General features: G+C 31.2%; 1 protein-coding gene and 1 pseudogene across 1 annotated transcript; one reads left to right on the top strand and one right to left on the bottom strand.

Annotated features, from left to right (window-relative positions):
- Positions 1-10,044: 10,044 nt before the first annotated feature.
- On the top strand, positions 10,045-14,199 carry LOC117933317 (hydroxymethylglutaryl-CoA synthase-like). The gene is made up of 6 exons (XM_034854686.1): positions 10,045-10,061; positions 11,082-11,187; positions 11,775-11,918; positions 12,497-12,675; positions 13,454-13,571; positions 14,002-14,199. Exons 1-6 carry the CDS (start codon positions 10,045-10,047, stop codon positions 14,197-14,199), a joined length of 762 nt encoding a protein of 253 aa, XP_034710577.1.
- LOC117932894 lies at positions 13,714-20,500 on the bottom strand (annotated as a pseudogene).
- Between the last annotated feature and the right edge of the window lie 816 nt (positions 20,501-21,316).

Genomic DNA, 21,316 nt, shown 5'->3' with positions numbered 1-21,316 from the left:
GTTTTACTACATGCAAAAATGGTGCAAGTGATGGGGACATTGAGCATAAGTGATAGTTTCTAAATAGGAAAAAAGGGTTTGGAGTTTGCTGAATTTATACAAATGTCATTCTTAATGGTGAACAAAAGGAATGAAAATTTGGTAAATATAATATAAAAATAAGGATTTTCATTTTTTTTTAATCGTTTTACTACATGCAAAAATAGTGCAAGTGATGGGGACATTGAGCATAAGTGATAGTTTCTAAATAGGAAAAAAGGGTTTGGAGTTTGCTGAATTTATACAAATGTCATTCTTAATGGTGAACAAAAGGAATGACAATTTGGTAAATATAATATAAAAATAAGGATTTTCATTTTGTTTAATCATTTTACTGCGTACAAAAATGGTGCAAGTGATGGGGCACTGGACCTAAGCGGTAGTTTCTTAGAAGGAAAAGAGGGTTTGTAGTTTGCTGAATTTATACGAATGTCATTCTTAATGGTGAACAAAAGGAATGACAATTTGGTAAATATAATATAAAAATAAGGATTTTTCATTTTGTTTAATCATTTTACTGCATGGAAAAATGGTGCAAGTGATGGGGCACTGAACCTAAGTGGTAGTTTCTTAGAAGGAAAAAAGGGTTTGTAGTTTGTTGAATTTATACGAATGTCATTCTTAATGGTGAACAAAAGGAATGACAATTTGGTAAATATAATATAAAAATAAGGATTTTTCATTTTTTTAAATCATTTTACTGCGTGCAAAAATGATGTAAGTGATGGGGCATTGGGTATAAGTGGTAGTTTTTAAGTAGGAAAAAAAGGTTTGGAGTTTGTTGAAATTATACGAATGTCATTCTTAATGGTGAACAAAATGAACGACAATTTGGTAAATATAATATAAAAATAAAGATTTTCATTTTTTAAAAAAAATTATTTTACTGCGTGTAAAAATGGTGCAAGTGATGGGGCACTAGGCATAAGTGGTAGTTTCTAAGTAAGAAAAGAGTGTTTGGAGTTTGCTGAAATTACTGCGTGCAAGAATAGTCCCTAAATTTCTAAGATGAAAGTGAGCAATTGGGGATACCAAGAGGGCTCTCAATTAATCCTTTGGTCTTGCTTGTCCGATTTCACAAAACTCAGTTTCCAATACTTAAAAATCAAACATAATTGTGACTAAAGTTGGTAATGAATAAAAAGCAATTTAAAATCACTTTTCTTTCCTATTCTTGCAACTTTCAACTCCCTCTGTTTCTTCTTGTTGAACACCGATGAATCCATTTCCCCATCTTCCACCGATGAATCCACCTCCCCATCCTCCACTAATGAATCCACTTCCCCATCCTCCACATTCTCTTCCTCCTCCTACAGCAAAGGTGGAGCAGGAGCAATGTTCCTATTGCCCTATGAGCATGAAAACAACAGAGAAAGCTCGACTTTGATAAATATAATATAAAAATAAGGATTTTTATTATTTTATTGCGTGTAAAAATGGTGCAAGTGATGGGGCACTAGGCATAAGTGGTAGTTTCTAAGTAGGAAAATAGGGTTTAAAGTTTGCTGAAATTATACAAATGTCATTCTTAATGGTGAACAAAAGGAATGACGATTTCGTAAATATGATATAAAAATAAATATTTTCATTTTGTTTAATCATTTTACTGCGTGGAAAAATGGTGCAAGTGATGGGGCATTGGGCATAAGTGGTAGTTTCTTAGAAGGAAAAGATGATTTGGAGTTTGCTGAATTTATACGAAGGTCATTCTTAATGATGAAGAAAAGGAATGAAGATTTGGTAAAATATCATATAAAACTAAGGATTTTCATTTTTTTTTAATCATTTTACTGTGTGCAAAAATTATGCAAGTGATGGGGCATTGAGCATAAGTTGTAGTTTTTAAGTAGGAAAAAAGGGTTTGGAGTTTGCTGAAATTATACGAATGTCATTCTTAATGGTTAACAAAATGAACGACAATTTGGTATATAGTTTACTGTTTGCAAAAATGGTGCAAGTGATGGGGACACTAGACATAAGTGGTAGTTTCTAAATAGGAAAAGAGGGTTTATAGTTTACTGAAATTATATGAATGTCATTCTTAATGGTGAACAAAAGGAATGACAATTTGGTAAATATAATATAAAAATAAGGATTTTCATTTTGTTTAATCATTTTTCTACGGTGCAAAAATGGTGCAAGTAATGGGGCACTAGGCATAAGTGGTAGTTTCTTAGAAGGAAAATAGGGTTTGGAGTTTGTTGAATTTATATGAATGTCATTCTTAATGGTGAACAAAAGGAATGACAATTTGGTAAATATAATATAAAAATAAGGATTTTCATTTTTTTAATCATTTTATTGCGTGCAAAAATGGTGCAGGTGATGGGGACACTAGGCATAAGTGGTAGTTTTTAAATAGGAAATGAGGGTTTGTAGTTTACTGAAATTATACGAATGTCATTCTTAATGGTGAACAAAATGAATGAAAATTTGGTAAATATATTATAAAAATAAGGATTTCATTTTTTTTAATCATTTTACTAAGTGCAAAATTGGTGCAAGTGATGGGACACTGAGCATAAGTGGTGGTTTCTAAGTAGGAAAAGAGGGTTTGGAGTTTGCTGAAATTATACAAATGTCATTCTTAATTGTGAACAATATGAATGAAAATTTGGTAAATATAATATAAAAATAAGGATAAAATAAAATCACAACAAAAAAGTATCTAAAATAAGAAAGATGGTTGAAGTGGCTGGAATTATTTTAGAGGAAAAAAATAAGGTAAAAGAAAGAGAACAATTAAATTAAATATATAGAATTAAAATAAATAAATGAAATAACTAAATATAAATACCTCACCCTTGTGAATGATGACCACTTGTAGAGTTGCGCTTGTAGAGTTAGTAGATGTCTTTATCACTTGAGAGAATTTCAATTTAGAGAATTATGAAAAGAGAAATTAGAGAGAATTGTAAACGATATAAAGAGAGAGAATAGACAAAAAATTAAAATGAAGGGTATTTATAGAGGAGTATGGGTGAGTTATTTACTTATTTACCCCTAAAACTAGTTGTTATATAGTTGTTGAGAGGGATATTACAGATATTTGACATAAAAATATTATTAGTGAGTGATTTACTTATTTATCCTTTAAACTAGACGTTATATAGTTGTTCATGTATCATCTTTTTATTTTATTTTATTTATTTATTTATTTATTTTTTATCCTACATGTCAAATTTAAAATCCTGAATGTATTTTTCAAGTTTCCATTCTTAAATAAACTCTTCAAAATTCCTATTTCCAATTTAATTCCTAATTTTCGAAATTCCAAATTTTCAATTCCCCAATTTAATTTTTAATTTTCAAAATTCCAATTTTCACATTTATTCATTTAATTATTATTATTTTCGTTATTATTATAATTTTATTTATTTATTTTTAGAAATTCCATCTTTAAATAATTCTTCAAAATTCCTATTTCCAAACTTAATTCCCAATTTCCAAAATTCCAAATTTTCAATTTTCAAATTTGATTCCCAATATCCAAAATTTCAATTTTCACATTTATTTATTTTAATCCTTATTATTTTCATTATTATTATTACTTTATTTATTTATATATTTATTTTAAGATTCTGTCTTTAAATAATTCTTGAAAATTCTTATTTCCAAATTTAATTCCCAATTTCTGAAATTCCAAATTTTCAATTTTTGAATTTAATTTTCAACTTCCAAAATTCCAATTTTCACATTTATTTATTTAATCATTATTATTTTCTTTCTTATTATTATTTTTTTTATTTATTTTTAAAATTTTCATCTTTAAATAATTCTTCAAAATTCCTATTTCCAAATTTAATTCCAATTTCCGAAATTCCAATTTTTCAATTCCCGAATTTAATTTTCAATTTCCAAAAATTCCAATTTTCAAATTTATTTATTTAATCATTATTATTTTTGTTATTATTATTATTTTATTTATTTATTTTTAAAAAATCCATCTTTAAATAATTCTTCAAAATTCCTATTTCCAAATTTAATTCTCAATTTCCAAAATTCCAATTTTTCGATTTTCGAATTTAACTTCTAACTTCCAAAATTCCAATTTCACATTTATTTATTTATTTATTATTATTATTATTTTATTTATTTTCAAAAATTCCATCTTCAAATAATTTTCAAAATTTCAATTTCTTTCAAATTTAATTTCCAAAGTTCTAATTCCTTAATTTAATTTTCAAAACTCTAATTCTCAAATAATTTTAAAAGTTCCAATTCCTTCTAAATTTAATTTCCAAAATTCCAATTCTTAAATTTAATTCCAAGACTCAAATTTTCAAATAAATTTCAAAAATCCAGTTTTCTCTCGAACAATTTTAATTCCACTTTGGTTTCCAAATAAACTTTTGTTTCTCTTGATTTTACATAAGCAAGAATGAATTTTTCATAATTTCGAAATAATGAAATTTGTGAGACCAATTCATGCAAGATAAATTAGTCTTTGGTAGGGGCCCTATATATGAGTTTTCTCTTCTGATTGTCAACTGTTATACTTAATGAATATTGTTTTATCTTAGTCTTGCTCTTTGATATGCATGTGATATATTTTGTATTTGTTATTGCGCACTAACTCTATTTCATGATAGCACTTCATTACTTGCTATCAAGGTATGCTCTCACTTCCACTTTGTTCATTTATTCGTTATCATGACTTGCTTTAAATCTATGATCTCTTTGGTATCCGTTGATTTCCTAGTTAATTGTCATACATGTTTCATTTTATTAGTAGAGACCCATTTTTAGGGGCTTAGAGGGGTGTTACGGCTCACCACCATACTTTCCTGATAAGTAACCTGACCCTCGAACCCCGACTCGAATTTTCACAAACCTGCTTTTCCAAATAAGGAGTCACACTTAGGGTTTTTCTTTCTTATTTTGTTTTCCCTTTAAAAAAATAAAACAAAAATAAATGGTGACTCCAAGTCTTTTTCTAAAAATCAAATTTTCACCAAATAAATAAATAAATAAAAGCGAGTTTCGCCATCAAGTGGGAACGCATCGTGTGAAAATGCGGGATCCACACATGGCCATGTTAGTGCATGAAACGCTAATGGATTATAAAGTCAGAAACCTGATACTGTAAAGCATAGATAGATTAAAAAAAAATGTCTTTAGTAAAGGCTAACAATGGCATGCACATATGATTAAAAATCATAATCATTTCATTAAAATTGGAACATATGAATAAATAATACAATATAATACATCCCATTAGATATGAATCTCATTGGAAATCATATTTTAGAATATGATTTTGAGATATGATATATTTGGATATGCATATCTTATCCATTGGATTATAAAGCTTGAATTTGTGTTTTGCTAAGAATGTGGTTTTTTTTTTATGTGTTGATTGACAAGTTTGTCCCTATCATATAGTTAAGCCTTTTTATCCTAAAAGAGTTGAATATGAGATAAGGATTAAAAAATTATTAAAGAATATTTTTACCCAAAGGGGATCATATTTCATGTTTTGAAAAGAGAGATGTCATTTTTCTAAATTTTCATTTTTTATTTTAATAACTCTTTTAATCAAGTAACCCCTAAATTAAAATTATGAATTGTGGTAAATTATTGATTGGAATGTATCATGGAATTTAGGTTGGTTTCTTTTCCTTCTCTGAACACCCCTTTCCATTTATCTCCGAGGCCACGGCCATGTGAGTGGCATGAAACGCATGATCTTGGATTTTAATCTAGTGGATTATAAAATAATATGATTAACTAATTCTGACAATTGGAATATATAAATTGACTAAAAATAAATAGAAATATATAAATTGACTAGAAATAAATAAGAGAAGCGTCACATGAATGTAGGCAGTATCCAAATTGGAGGTGGGTTCAACCTTTGGGAAGGATTCAATTGGTAGTCTCGTGCAACTGCTTCATGTTCCAAGTTGTATACACCCATGTCAAAAGGATAACCAGGATAACACCATACAGTCTCATCCTCCTTGTCCACGAAATATATGGAGTCTGGCTGACATCGAACTAAAATAGAATGGTTGTCTCCTAGGAATAAGGCAGCATCACCCAAATCCTCTTTCTCAACCCACCCTACATTCCCACCATTATCTACTAGCTTATAAACGCTAAATTTCCTAGTAAGAAAATTAGACCTGAATTTGGGAACCCAAAGTAAATCACCTTCAACGGATTCTACCAAAAAGGCGGACCAAACACTTATATTACCTTCAAAGAAAGGACTTTGAACTTCTCTTCTTAGACTTTGAACAACTTCTTGAAAAGAAGTTGAAGTTGAAATAGGGTCGGCCCCAAATCCCCTCTTTGGAACATCAACAATCTTAACCCTCAAATTGGTAAAATTTGTATTGATTTCACAAGATAGAAGTTTTCCGAAGCTGTCCACAGCATAAAACTGGCTTTTCCAATAAAGGATATCCTCGAAATACCGAAAACCCTTAACTCGAGGACTTGTCTGAAAGAGATAATCAAAGCCACTAGTTTTATTATCAATGTAAGTCCAATCTTCATCACCAGATTTAACGAAGGCTAACCTGTTTTCTACACCATATATAACCATCAGTACGTAATCATCAGGACATACGCTAGGATCTGTAGACAATACACCTTTTATTATGCGACACTCACTCCCAACCTCTCTCTCCTCTCCTTCTTCTTTTTCTTCTTCTTCTTCATCGGTTTCTTCTTCTCCTTGTATTTCATAATCGTCTTCTGAATCCAATGTCATGTCATCGAGGCTCAAACCCAATTCTTCTTCCCCATATTCTTCTCGTATTCGTATTTCATATTCATATCGCTTGAGAGCAGAGAGACCGTGGATATAGTCAAATTCTAGTGCATAACGTTTCTCAAATACCAATCGTCGAATGGGAGGAAAAGTAATGGTGTTGCCGGAGAAGGGATTGAAGAGGATGACGTCCATGGTGACATCGAGCATAATCAACCAACCGAGGGAAGAGCCGCAACACTTCATATTGTCAGGCATTGGAAACCGGAATTTATACATCTTCTTCTGGGTCACGCTGTGTAAATTACCGATATTGTCTTTTGTACGACTCATCAAGAATGGAACTTGTCTTCGATGAAGAGAGCGACTTTCGAAATTCTCTACCGCAACAGAACGCCATTCCGTACAAACGGCGCTGAATCTGATAACATCTTCCATTGGCTGTAGCTGGTCTAATATGGAGTGCAGTAAGTCCTTGGGGAGCCAAGCCCATTCACAATCGTCCTCCATATCTGAATCCATAAAGACTAAGCCGGGAAGACGATAGCCTATATATAGAGGAATAGAAAGAGGTAACCTAATTTTATTACTACTTGGATTCACATATATGCTTTCCTATTATTGACGTAAGAAGAATAGAAAAATTAAAGTTTAATTTTATTATTTTAATGCATTATCTTTTCTTTTCTTTTATTTATTTATTGGACAAAAACAAATTAACTTCTTCGAATTAATCTATATTTAAATTTGTAAACAAATTCACCTATTATGTTATATATAATTTTGTCAAACATTTAAAACTAATTTCGCCAACTCTAACTATTTACTAAATCAATCATGCTATAAGAAAAAATTAATGTTTATACTTAATTTAAATATTAATATTTATTTATTTTTTAGTTAGTTTAAATTAAAGTTGGATATAAAGTTTGAATTTGAGTGGAAGTTTGTTATTAGTTTGAATTAAAATAGGAAATAGAATTTGAATTATACTAGACCTCAAATATTGTTATTTATAAATATTTATTTATTTATATTTCTTTTAATTTGGAAAAAAAAAATACAAACAAAAAATGGTAAGAAAGGGCACATATGTATATTTTTAGAATATTCAATTTAAAAAATCAATTGTTTAAATAAGTAATAATAGGAAAGTTCTTACTAATAAGGAAAATATAAAGAAAATATAATAACCTAATAGAAAATTAGAAAAATATTTATTTGGTATATTGACTGAGAGTTTTTTTTTATAAAGAAAAAATATAAAGAAATATATAATGTATGAGAAATATTGAGAATTTTTATATATAAAAGAGGATTTGAGATGAGAAACGTAATAATTTTAATTATTTTCAAATTTTTACGGATTAAATTTACTATAAAAAAATCCTAAAATAAGTAAATAATTGTACCAAACATAGCCGGACCGAATTTCAAAATTTAGAGTTAGATACCTTTTCTATTTTTTCTTTTTAAAATAAAACGGTAGTAACTTTTATATAAAAGAGTATGGATTTAAAATTATTTTTAAAACTTTTTAAATTTGAGATAGTAAATATTTTTTACTACCTTAAAATTTTTAAACATTTCTTAAAAGTCACGATTTTTTAATATAAAGGTTCTTACATTTTACATGGTAGTTAATTGTCATTTTCTATTTTTTAAAAAATAAAAAATAAAAAATAAAAGTATGTACAAACAATATACCCAAACCAGGCTTAATAATTTAATAATCAATTTATATCTTTGTATGCATAAATTTTACCAATGATCCTACAATGTAATCAAAACAATAGGAAAAATGATACGAAACGAAATATTTAATTAAAATTAAAATTTGTAGGGTACAATCTCTGTGGTAATATTTTTTACAAAAAAATATCTTCCTCTTATTCTTTTACTTTGATTATAATTTGGAAGATCAATGAATTCTCAATTAAGTAAATTGGTCAACAAGAGATTATTTATTTATTTATTTATTTATTATTATTATTATTATTATTATTTTGTTCTCTTTTGATTTCAAACAGAATATTTGTTTCTTTTTTAAAAAAAATTGTCAATTAGAGAATCTTTATTTAATTTTTTTTAATTCTCTTTTAACAATAATTTGGAAGATTTGATTTTATTTGGAAGACTAAATTTTGTAGTCTTCCAAATTTGACCACATGTCACCTTTTCCCGTATGGCAAGTGTCGAATATGTGTAGGACCAATAGTTTTTTTTTTTTTTTTATAAAAAAAAACCAATTTAATGATAATTTATTTTACTAAAAATTTTGATGTCTACAATCTTCAAACCAAAGCCTTTATCATATTCAATACAAGGATAATAAAAATTTGTAGGGTACCAATTTCGTGAAATAGGGAAATTGAATTTTGAATTCCCAAAATTTGATTGCTTTATTCAAGGAATTTGGTTCCTTAATTTTAGCAACTTTTCTCCTCCTTTCGTTAAGTTTTGCCAACAAAAATGTTTATTATTATCTTTTTATTCTATTTTTTGTTTTTTTTTTTACTTCAATGGGAGATTTGTTTTTCATTTTTAGGAAACTTGTCAAAAAGAAAATATTTAGTCTTGTAGCAAACTTATAGTGTGGACCCCGTATTTTATTCGATGCGTTCCTACTCTCAATGGCGCGACTTGCTTTTTATTTATTTGGTGAAAATATGATTTTTAGAAAAAGACTTTGGAGTCGCCACTTATTTTTATTTTATTTTTAAAGGAAAAAAACAAAATAAGAAAGAATGTGAAAAACCGAGTCGGGTTCGGAGGTCAAGTTACTTATTGAGAAGGTACGGTAAAAAGACCGAAACACCCCTCTAAGTTCGTCTCTACTAAGTAAGGTGAAATAAACATGGTAATTAACTAGAAAATTAATAGATACAAATGAAATGATTAAATAATAAAAGGAATCATGTATGAGAATAAGCAAAGTGAGAGTGAGAGCGTCTATCATGAAAACAAGATTAGCTTAAGTATAAAATTATCATATGTATATCAAAGAGTAAGACAAAGATCAAGCAATATACATTAAGCATAGCAATTGACAATCAAAAGAGATCATATGTAGGACCCCCACCAAAGCCCAATTTATCTTGCATGAATTAGTCTCACAAATTCTATTATTTTAGAATTATGAAAAATTTATTCTTACTGATTTAAAATCAAAGAAAACGAAAAAAATTATTTTCAAATCAAAGAAAATTTGAGAAAAGTGCTTACCTGAAAGGAAAGGTAGCAAATTTATTTAAAAATAGGATTTTTAGCAACTTAGAACCCTAATGGATGATGAAAAGTGGTAGGATAAAAAAAATATTTGAAAACTGGAGTGAAATTAAAATTATTTGAAAGAAAACTAGAGTTTTGGAATTTATTTGAAAATTGAAGTCTTGAAAATTATTTGAAAATTGGATTTTTGAAAATTAAATTAAAGAATTGGAATTTTGAAAATTAAATTAAAGAATTGGAATTTTGAAAATTATTTGAAAATTGGAGTTTTGAAAATTAAATTTAAGAATTGAAATTTTGGAAATTAAATTTTGAAAGAAATTGGAGTTTTGAAAATTATTTGAAAATTGGAGTTTTGAAAATTAAATTTAAGAATTGGAATTTTGGAAATTAAATTTTGAAAGAAATTGGAGTTTTGAAAATTATTTGAGAGTTTGGAGTTTCAAAAATTAAATTTAAGAATTAGAATTTTAGAAATTAAATTTGAAAGAAATTGGAATTTTGAAAATTATTTGAGAGTTTGGAGTTTTAAGAATTGGAGTTTTGAAAATTAATTTTGAAAGAAATTGGAGTTTTGAAAATTAATTGAGAATTAGAGTTTCGAAAATCAAATTTAAGAATTAGAATTTTGGGAAATTAAATTTGAAAGAAATTGGAATTTTGAAAATTATTTGAGAGTTTGGAACTTTAAAAATTAAATTTAAGAATTGGAGTTTTAAAAATTAAATTTGAAAGAAATTGGAATTTTGGAAATTAATTGAGAATTGGAGTTTGGAAATTAAATCTGAAAGAAATTGGAATTTTGGAAATTAAATTTGAAAGAAATTGAAATTTTGAAAATTATTTGAGAGTTTGGAGTTTTAAAAATTAAATTTTAAAATTGAAAATTTGAAGAATTACTTGAGAATGAAAATTTTGAAAAGTAAATTTAAAAATTGGAATTTTAAAAAATTATTTAAAGATCAAAGTTTTGAAAATTGGAATTTTGAAAAATTAAATTTTTAAAAATTAAACATATTCATTCAAAATTTGCTTGGGACTGTCATCTACATATTGCAAATAATCATGCCAAGCATCCAAGTTTGAGCAGGTGTCAACTATCAATCACAGATAAAATTGGACGGCTGGAAGTTGGTAGTGAAACTGTGATAGACAAAAGCAAGTCCATTAAGACCTTCCTTATGCAAATTTTTGAGGTAATCCTTATTTTTTTTGGATTCAGAGTATCCTTTTCATTTCCTATTGATTTTTTCAAAACTGTTCCAAGATACTTCCCTTTTTGGTTCTCAAGAGTTGTCTCCTCATAGTTGTGGACCCTTGAGGCTTATGCTCAAGGAATGAAGTTGGATAACCCATAAATTTAAGAATTTGACATCATCTAAGGGATATGTGGTATTATAACTATGGCCATGATAGCACCAACACTGCCTCAAAACTTGGACCTTAGTTGGCTGTGAGCAGTCTTAGGGTCATGAAAACTCTGGGTCAGCCTATAGAAACTAACATTAACTTCAGTAGGTAAAAGCCTGTGATTCCATGGAGACTTGAGTGTCACTCAATTAAGCTAAGGATGCAGGCATTTGGTCTTGCACAGGTTTGCAATCATACTGATTTTGAACTCTCCCTTTCTGTGTAAGGGAGAATTTATTGACATGACATGTCATATATGTACCATCCATGTTCTACAAAATGTTTTTGTTTGTGCAGCTGTGATACTTTGTAATTCTTAAATTTCTTTTTTACAATTTTGAGAATATTCTACTTTACTCATGTAAACAAACAGGAATTTGGTAATGCTGACATTGAAGGAGTGGATTCAACAAATGCATGCTATGGTGGGACTGCAGCTTTATTCAATTGTATAAATTGGGTGGAGAGTAGTTCATGGGATGGGCGTTATGGACTTCTTGTGTGCACCGACAATGCTGTATGATCTCTTTCTTAATGGGCCTAGACTTTCTTCATTCGTTGTTTATTTAAAAGGTTTAGTTCTAGTTGGAAGTAGAGAAGCAAATGGCTTCTAAAAGAGCTGGCTTTCTATGAAATGTTATGGAGGGAATTTATGGAGGGAATTTGTAAGTGGGGCTCAGACCCTAAACATATTATCAAGCCCTGTAACTGGACAGTGGGCATGTTTTGTTTGCTTGGCCTTATGATGAGTTCGCCCTAGAAGATTGTCTATTCTTAAACTATTATAATTGGAAGATTCTTAAACTATTATGATTGGATGATTTTGGATATCTAACTTGAAGACTACAAAATTGTGCTTGCTTTTATGAATAATGAATAAAGGCTTCAGAGCAGCCAAAATCCACTTCAACTCTTGATTTTGAAGCTGTCAGGCAAAGGTTGTAAAGATAAATAAATTAAGCACATTCTTTCAATGAGCCTTTGGATTCAGAACCCAAGCTCCAACAGGGTGGACATGGTTACCTGCGTTCTCTTTGCCATTTTTATTTCACCGGTTCAAGGACATCACATCTAAAGGGACCTCCCTTGTTTCAGGTCTATGCAGAAGGTCCAGCCCGACCAACTGGAGGAGCAGCTGCCATTGCCATGCTAGTAGGACCTGGTGCACCTATTGCTTTTGAAAGCAAATTTAAAGGCAGTCATATGTCTCATGCCTATGACTTCTACAAGCCCAATCTTGCGAGTGAATACCCTGTAATGCTTCTTCACATCTTGTGTCATTTTTATTGAAAATTTAGATAATCAATCTGGTTTCTTTATGATACTTTTGCATATAATTGCCTGTTAATATATTGGAAAGTTTTGTTCACAATTCTCTGTCTAGGAGCTCATTTTTCCACAACTTTGTTCCATGTTTAAAAAACATGATGATCCAGGGAATTCCATTTGTGATACCATTTTCACATTTCCTATATTAATCATTTTCCGTTGAACAACCAAAGGTTACAAAAATGTAATAAAAATAGTGTTATTAAACTGAAAACCATGCCAACATTTTGATGTAAAGTTGGATATCATCAGCTTTGCTGTTGCTCCTATTAGCCGACCTTTTATTCTTTTGGAAGAACCATGACCAAAAGAGAGAAGGGACTGGGCAAGGTAATGCATTGTTCTGATCAAACGTAGAAGAACTTATATTCTTTCATAGAGTTGCAGTGAGAACTTGGTCTTGACAATTTAAACCCATTAAGGACCTTTGGATATGGTATATTTCAAGATCAATAATTTCTCCAGAAGCTTTTGCAATCACTTCTGGTTCTTTCTTTAATATAACTTTTATTAAGCATATGGAAGTAACAAGTTTGTGTCAAAACATTATGGTGCTACATCTACGTTATCTCTTGTAGAGAAATAAGCAAACTTCATAAAATGAGAGTGTGACTTGGAAAAATGTGTTGTTCTTGTAATATCTTCCCCCCCTCCTTTAGTCTTGAAACTCAATTACTTTTGTGTGTTTGTGTTTGTGGAATTTATCTGGTGTACACTTGTCAGGTTTACCGTTTACTGCTTTTGTCTGATCAGCCTTGTTGATGAGGCCGCAAGAGAAAAGCTAGCTCCATTTTCAGCCCTATCTAAGGATGAGAGCTACCAGAGCCGGGATCTTGAAAAGGTAAACCATTGTGATCCTGTTACTGATAAAGTTGATTCTATTGCATGGTTGCTAGGTACGAACTTCTTGCTGATGAATTCTTATTCCAATCTATAGGTATGGTAAAGAAATATATGATGAAGCAAACTTTGCTGGCTATGTGTTACCTGGGAAATGAAAGTTATGGACAATTATTGAGGTTTGAGATTCCGTCATGTTTTCAACTTCTAATTTCCTTCTCTGAAAATCAAATGTCGAAATTACTTCACTAGAAATACTATATTTACAGCTAGAATTCATTTCTTGCTAGAAGTTTTCTCTCCCTTTTCTTTCCCTCTTTTTTCTGCATCATCATCTCTGGTAAGCAAGCTGTTTCTAAATGCACCATAGTTTAACATCTGGTCTTTTTTTTTCCTTCTGCAATATTATGCTATCTGCTCTTCATATGCAGTTTCCTCCTGAAAAATTTGTCGAAACATTGAAGCTAATGGAGCATCGCTATGGTGCCAAGGCCTTTGTGATGAGCAAGGACTGTAGCTTGCTGGCTTCAGGCACCTATTATCTTACTGAAGTTGACTCTATGTACCGGAGATTCTATGCCAAGAAATCTGGGGATGGCGACAACACTGATCCTATGTCTACATGTTAGAATGGTTCCCCCCGCAATAGTAGCCGATCCTGTTCCAATTAGCTTGTTGAAGATATCTCTCTTAAAGCTTCCTGCCAAAATGAAAAAGGTGTTTTGTTAACTGGGTAATTGCTGGATGTGTGGTATATTCCTGTTCATGTATATGCTCCCAGAAAAGTAATCCCCTTTGTGTTTGGTTGTTTTTTCTTTCCTCGTTTCCCTAGTTTCAATATAAATTGTAGTTGAATCTCAACTACACCTACAAGGGGGTGAATAAGTGTTTTTTACAACTTGAAATGAATTGATTAGAATGATTCTCCCTCAGAAATTTTTTAGAATTTATATTTTTCTCCTTCAAAAATTTTCAAAAAACAAGCCAAATCACATGCAATAATGGATGCATTAACGGTCTTGTGATAAGTAAATGAATACAATTCACATGTAAATGTAACAATACTCCCCAATTAGGATTTACATCAATTTCCAACTACTCTAATTTTAAATCCAAATATATTTTACCTCCAAAAACTTAATTGTAACTTATGAAACTTATCAAACTATTTTAAGGATTAGATAATCAAATTTTAGGTTATATTCACAATTAATTTACTTATTAACATAGCGTAACTTTCTCTTAGAATTAAGTAAAAAAACAAACACCACATTATTCTTCCTTGTGGTTATTCCTGCTTTTGTGTATGAGCATGTTTTCATGAGAGCAAGGGGAATGTGAGGGATGGAGTGAATCCAGTGGACGTAAACAGGCAACAATTTTTTTCCCTGTGTTTCAACCTAAGAGCCAGCCAAAAATTGAATGTGTTCATGATCATCATAATTTTAGAGCATACATCATATAACTGCAAACCAAACTACATCACATTGGCACAATAAGTGAAACTATCCCAGTTATACTCAAGAATGACCAAGGGGGGATTCAGTTATATATTTCTAATTTGCCCATCAAAAATAAAAAGAATTTTCTAGAGGAGAATGGATTTTCCAAATTCTTTAGCAAATTATGTATTTCATCAATTTATCAAAGATCTTCTCCTTAAGAAATTTTATCAAATACCTTGCAAGTATTCATCAGTTTTACAACGATGAGAAAACACCAACACAACCAAGATATTATTCACTATTTTGAGATATGAATATAAAAAAAGGCACAAAGATAATAGTGAAGACACAAGAATCTTAACCAATTCACCTACACTGTTGCAACACTCACTTGGCTACCAAGGCTTCCCAAAAACCTAAACAAGCATTCAAGATTTTGAAATCTCTCATTGCTTTTTAGTTCATGAAATGCTCCTCTAAGCTTCTTTCAACTTTAGCGTTGCCAATCAATCCATTGTCAGTGCAAGAAAGGAATTCCTTAACAATTTCTCAGACAATATATTTGAGGACTCTAATTGGAATTTTGCTATCTCAAAATATTAGTAACCTGCTCAAGTCTCTCAAAAAGCCTCTTCCACACCACAAAAAGCGAAGTAAATTTCAGTGCATTAACCTTAAGATAGACCCCAAGTCTAAAGGACTTTGTGAATTGATAAGTCTTAATGATAACACTTTAAAGCACAGTAGAGCTCCAAAACAGGTTGACCCTACCCACTTGACCCGAAAGGCAAGCTGCACAGCTTGGTTGACCAGACTAGACCAATCAACCTGGCCCTCCTAGCCTACCCAATTAAGAAGGCTCAACAACCATAACAAAAATACAACACAAATACTGCCAAAGGTTTTGATCCTAGCCCTAAGGCCTCAACTCAAGCTTACCAATAAGTCATGCATGAGTTTACAAATAAAGTACAGCCAGAGAAAAGAAAAGCAAAAAATCATTTATTTATTTTTGATAGGTAAATAAGATGTATTATACATGAAAAAAAGGTATACATGATGTATACAAAGAAGCCACAATACCCAAGAGGAGGCATGAAAACACAAAAACCAGCAAACGCGCCCTACCTAGAGCCTAACCAATCCACAAAGCCCAACATCGACAAAGTGTTGTCCCCAAGCTAAAAATCATATCCAAGCTAAACGCACAAACAAAGTATTCAATTCGGGGATTCAAATGACAAAGCATCCTTGAGGCCTTCAAGACTTGGAAAGCCTTCAAAGTTTTCTAAGAGCTGAGCTTGAGCACGGTGTTCGAAAGATCAACACAAGCAGACTCAACCCAAATCAAGAGTGCACAAAATACTCATGAAAATGTCAATGCATGCACTTGCCTTAACAGTGAGTACTTATAAAACATCAATTATCACAATTCTATCCCTTGATGACATGGTTAAAAATTAAAATCACATGAACCATGCAAACATATGGTTCTTCTTAACCACCTAAAAGCCAAAGCCAAGAGACTCAATATGGTGCAGGCTAACCTATTATGGAACCTACACTTGAAATTTATATGACAATAAGAATAATCGGCTTGTAGTCAAAAGAATTACCTGTACACCAGCAAAGAGCAAATCATTACCAACAACCAATGCATAAACTTGTCCAATGGGTCCACTGAGACTCAATTCAGTGTTATTTTGAGTGTGCCATGCCTGCAATATCATCATAAATTGTCCAGTGAGGCAAGATATCATCTGCTTGGTACTGCCATATTCAAGTTGCTAATCCTATAAGAACAAGGTGCAATGAAACATAGTAGTGATAGCAAAAGAAAAAACAATAGTACTGTTTATTTCTATAGTTATATTCTTTCGTGTTTCCTATCAAAAAACAAAAAAACAACAAAAATGGTAGTGATAATACTATAGTATATATAATAAGAGCAAAAGGGAGGAGATTTTGCATTCAAACCCACCTTAACAACACTTGGTATACCCACAAACAACCATGGGCCCTCACTAATCATACAGCCAACTTCTCCACCAAGATTAACCACACCAGTGGACTACAAAAGAAAAGAAAAAACAAAGAAAGGCCATAAGATACAAAACTAAGGACAGCTTGTTTGCCAACAAAAAAAGAAAGGAAAACAAAACATAAAACTTCCTTTATTGCTAAAAAAAATTAAAACTTCATTCTTTTTTTTAGGAGAAACAACAGTATAGTATATTAAGTTAAGTAAAATAAGTACAATAGACAGATGAGAAATCCTCCAAAATCTACACAAAAAGAAAGTAGGAACCTCCACAGTTCAAGTAAATCTATACGACAATGAGGTTCCACAAACCATGTCCCATGTGGGAATATACAAAAATAATCTATCCTTGCTAGCCCACACCCTTGGAACTACACACCAACATCTAATCAAGTTGGATCAAATTAAGGGGAATACCCTTAAAAGTTGTGGTGCAAGAATCCCAAAATGAGGCTAAGAAATAAATTATCTCCCAAAGACCCTCTAAAGTTCTCACCTTGTCCTAAAAAATCATAGCATTTCTTTCCTGCCACATAACCCACATCAAAGCAAGACAAGTGAACTGCCACAACACCTTGCCTCTACTGGTATTTCTCAATCCCTTATATGAGACAATCATCATGTCACAATACTCCTAAGAGGAAACCAATCCATATCAGCCAAGTTGAATAGTCTATGCCATAGTCCTAAACTCAATGGACAATATAAGAAGATATGATCTATCATTTCACCATTCTCCATACACAACAAACAAACATCAGGACTAAGGACTTTGCAGGATCTTCTTAGTTGTAGCTTGTCATTAGTGTTTACCTTCTTGAGTGCCACTAACCGAGCAAAAGATTTGACCATAAATGAGGCTTGCGATTTCCAAACAAAATCAATAGGGAATAATGGAATTGGATCAATATGGTTGGATAGGATTGAAAAGAACGACTTTACCATAAATAAACCTGAAGAAAATAGGGATCAAGCACTCAAATAGGACCAGATGGAGATAAGTGCAAATGTGAAAGAGAGGACATGAGTCTTTCAAGATATTCTATCTCAAAATCCAAAAGATTGTGACATAAGTTTAGATTCCAAGAGAAAGAATTAGTGGACCCAAGAACTAATGAAATAGTAAGGTTTTTAATTGTGACAATTCTGAATAGATCTAGGAATTAAGAACAGAAAGGTTGATCCCCCCACCACAAGTCTTCCCAAAAAAGAAATTCTTATCTCATCCCCCACCACCAACTGAGTGTATCTAGAAAAATCTTGAAAGACCTATGCAATGGCCTTCCAAAGACAACGATGTGACCACCTGGCTATAGTGTTGACATCCTACCCATTCACATGTGTCCCAAAGAACAAACTTTCCTTAGGAAGCCTCCATAGTCGTTTCCCTAATAGAGCACAGTTCCTTACATAAATCTTCCTAAACCCTAATCCCCCTTCCCCCTTAGACTCACACACTAAGTACCAACTAACAAGATGGTCTTGCTTATACTCCCTAACCCCCTGACCACAAAAAACCCCTTTGCAATTTCTCAATTTTCAACACTACTCAAAATTAAAACTTCATGCTAACCAATATAATATTCATATATCTATAGGACAAGGGAGGTATTTTTTCCCCTCAAGTCTCAAAAACTACAATTCCAATATTCTAAACTTTAGGTCCATTTACTTCAAGGTCCCAAAACCCATTTTTTATGATGGCTTTCATTCTCCAAAGTCAAATGTTGAAAGAAAACACCATTTTCCAAATACATCATCTTATGTTGTTTCACACTGTCACCTCAAATGAAAGTGCAAGCAACTTTATGAAATGCACTGCCAAACACATGTTCTGCTCTTTTTTGGATAGAAAACATTATTTATTCTTGGTGTATAAATTGTTATTAAAAATATTGCTTGGTGTAAATTATTTTTAAGATATAACATTATTAAAAATTGTTAGTCGGTGTAAAAATAAATATAATAGTGCTTTAAATTTTTTTAATTCTAAATATTATCATATACCAATTCCAAGGCATGTTTTCTTATGTATTCCTCCGCTTTTCCAGCAACTAACCAAAGCATTAAGAAATAAACAGTAAAAACACCAATTCACCACAAAAACAAATAATAATAATAACAACCTGACCAGATTGACGGTCCCAAATCCTCAGTCTCATCTTTGCTCCCAGTATATAGCTTATCAGACCCAGATGGCTAAGCAATCCCACTGACGACCTGTCCACTAAACCTCGATCAGCCCATCCATTCAAATGCACAAGAACTCCAAATATAACCAAAATTCAAACAAATTGATTACTTTCTAATGCCCTTCAAGCAGTGTCAAACTCGAGAAACAATCACCAATACTCCAAGAATGCAAAAAATTGCACTTATCCCCATAACTACAATTTCCTTGAAGCCAATAATTACAAAGCTTCTCAATCTCTATTGCCCGCGCCACTACCTTGAGCTCTATTGCCTGCACCACCGCCATGAACTCGCCCCCACGCAGGATTAAAATTAGGGCTTCTTCGTGCACCAGAAAAGCTGCGATCGTCATGTACTCCTTGATTCGGCCGTTTGGACGATGATCCATTGCTTATGAATGGTTGGTATTGTTCGGGAGGAGGAGCTGGTAATTCTCTGTGTAGGTACGGACAGGGGAACTTGTTGCACCTGCCTGCCCTCCAATGGTAACAAACCTTTTGTTGTTTGCCACTATCATTCGAAGCCCCAAGTCGTTGAAACACCCGTTTGTTACCATGCTCGTCAACATCCATAGCTAAAGAAGATCAAAACAGAGATTAAATGTAGACCTTTGCTTTGAAACTGAACTGAAAATCTTTATCTTTATACCGAAAACAGGGAATTAGGGTATCCCGAAATAGCAATTCAAGAATTTGACCATAGGTTCCAACAGTTACAGATCCAATCTCATCATTGGAAACCCTAATTTCCTCAAAATTTCCATTCAGAAAGGAAACACAGTGCATGCACCGGCGGAGTAACGTCGAGAAACAAAGAGTCGAGCATCGTCAACAGGTTGAAACAGTTAGACAAGGAAACCAGGTAATCAAGAAATCTGAACAGTGGAATGATTAGTCAAAACAGTTGATTCATCAGGCCTGATCACCATAAACCCCCAGTCTCCTCCCTCTCAGCTCTCTATCCGGAAACACTCTACAAGCTGAAATAGCGAATCCGAGGATAGGCGATTGTTCGAAACTGAAATAAATGGAGTCCAATCCCCGTGGAGTGGCTCCTTGCTGTTAGTGCCAAGTTTTCTGTCTAAAAGGAATAAAAAGGCTTGTTTGGAAGGCAAGAAAAGGTGGCCGGTTGAAAAAGGGAAGGTTCTTGAGGATGAAATCACAAACACTAATTGGGTTCAGTTGTCTGGGCTCTGGAGAGGCTGAATCAAACAGCAGGGAATCGGCAGAGGTGATGGTAACTTGATTTACTAAATTACCCTTCTTCTTGCGTGCTGCTACTACGTTTTGTTGACGTGGCGGTTCCTGGGGTGGGTCGTATGATGTGTATATATAAAAGAAGTTTTTACTTTTTAGTACTTTACTAATTATATCATTTTAATCATTTTATTTTTAGTATCATATGAATGGATCATAGCAAATTCAATAAAAATCTTATAACCTCGGAGTTTTTAAAAATAGTTTTCTATTTTTAAAAACAGAAATTAATTTAAAATTTTGTTTTAAAAAATTGTTAATTTTTTTTTCACAAATTAATTCCTAATTAAAAGGTAATATTTGTTTTTTTGACTGAATAAAAAAAAACTAAAATATTTTAACTATTTTTATTTAGTTAAAAGTAATTTATCGACATCAATTAATATAATTAAACTAAACTTATTTATTAACATCAACAATTACTTTTAGTTAAATAGTCAGTCAAAAAAACAAACACAATTAAAGCGTTGAATTTGTTAATAACTCCATTAATTTTTAAAAATAATTTAAAACTTAAATAATAAACTCATTAATACCATAAATATGTGAATATAATAAAATATCATTTTTTCTAACATATAATAAAATAATATATTTTCTATTAAAAATATAATTTATGATTTTATTATAATATTACAATTTGTATTTTACTAAAAGGTATATATTTTTTTAATTTATTTGTAATTACAAAATTATTTTCATTTTCAATAACACTTCAATTAAATTGAATTAATTAATATTATATAAATTGAATTTAAAATGTTTTTACAAAATCAAAACAAATTTTAAAAAAATATATCCAAACAAGTCT

This window comes from Vitis riparia, chromosome 16 (assembly GCF_004353265.1).
Source record: "Vitis riparia cultivar Riparia Gloire de Montpellier isolate 1030 chromosome 16, EGFV_Vit.rip_1.0, whole genome shotgun sequence".
Lineage (NCBI taxonomy): Eukaryota > Viridiplantae > Streptophyta > Magnoliopsida > Vitales > Vitaceae > Vitis > Vitis riparia.
The sequence above is the reverse complement of the archived record's forward strand: the minus strand, read 5'-3'. Positions and strand labels throughout refer to the sequence as shown.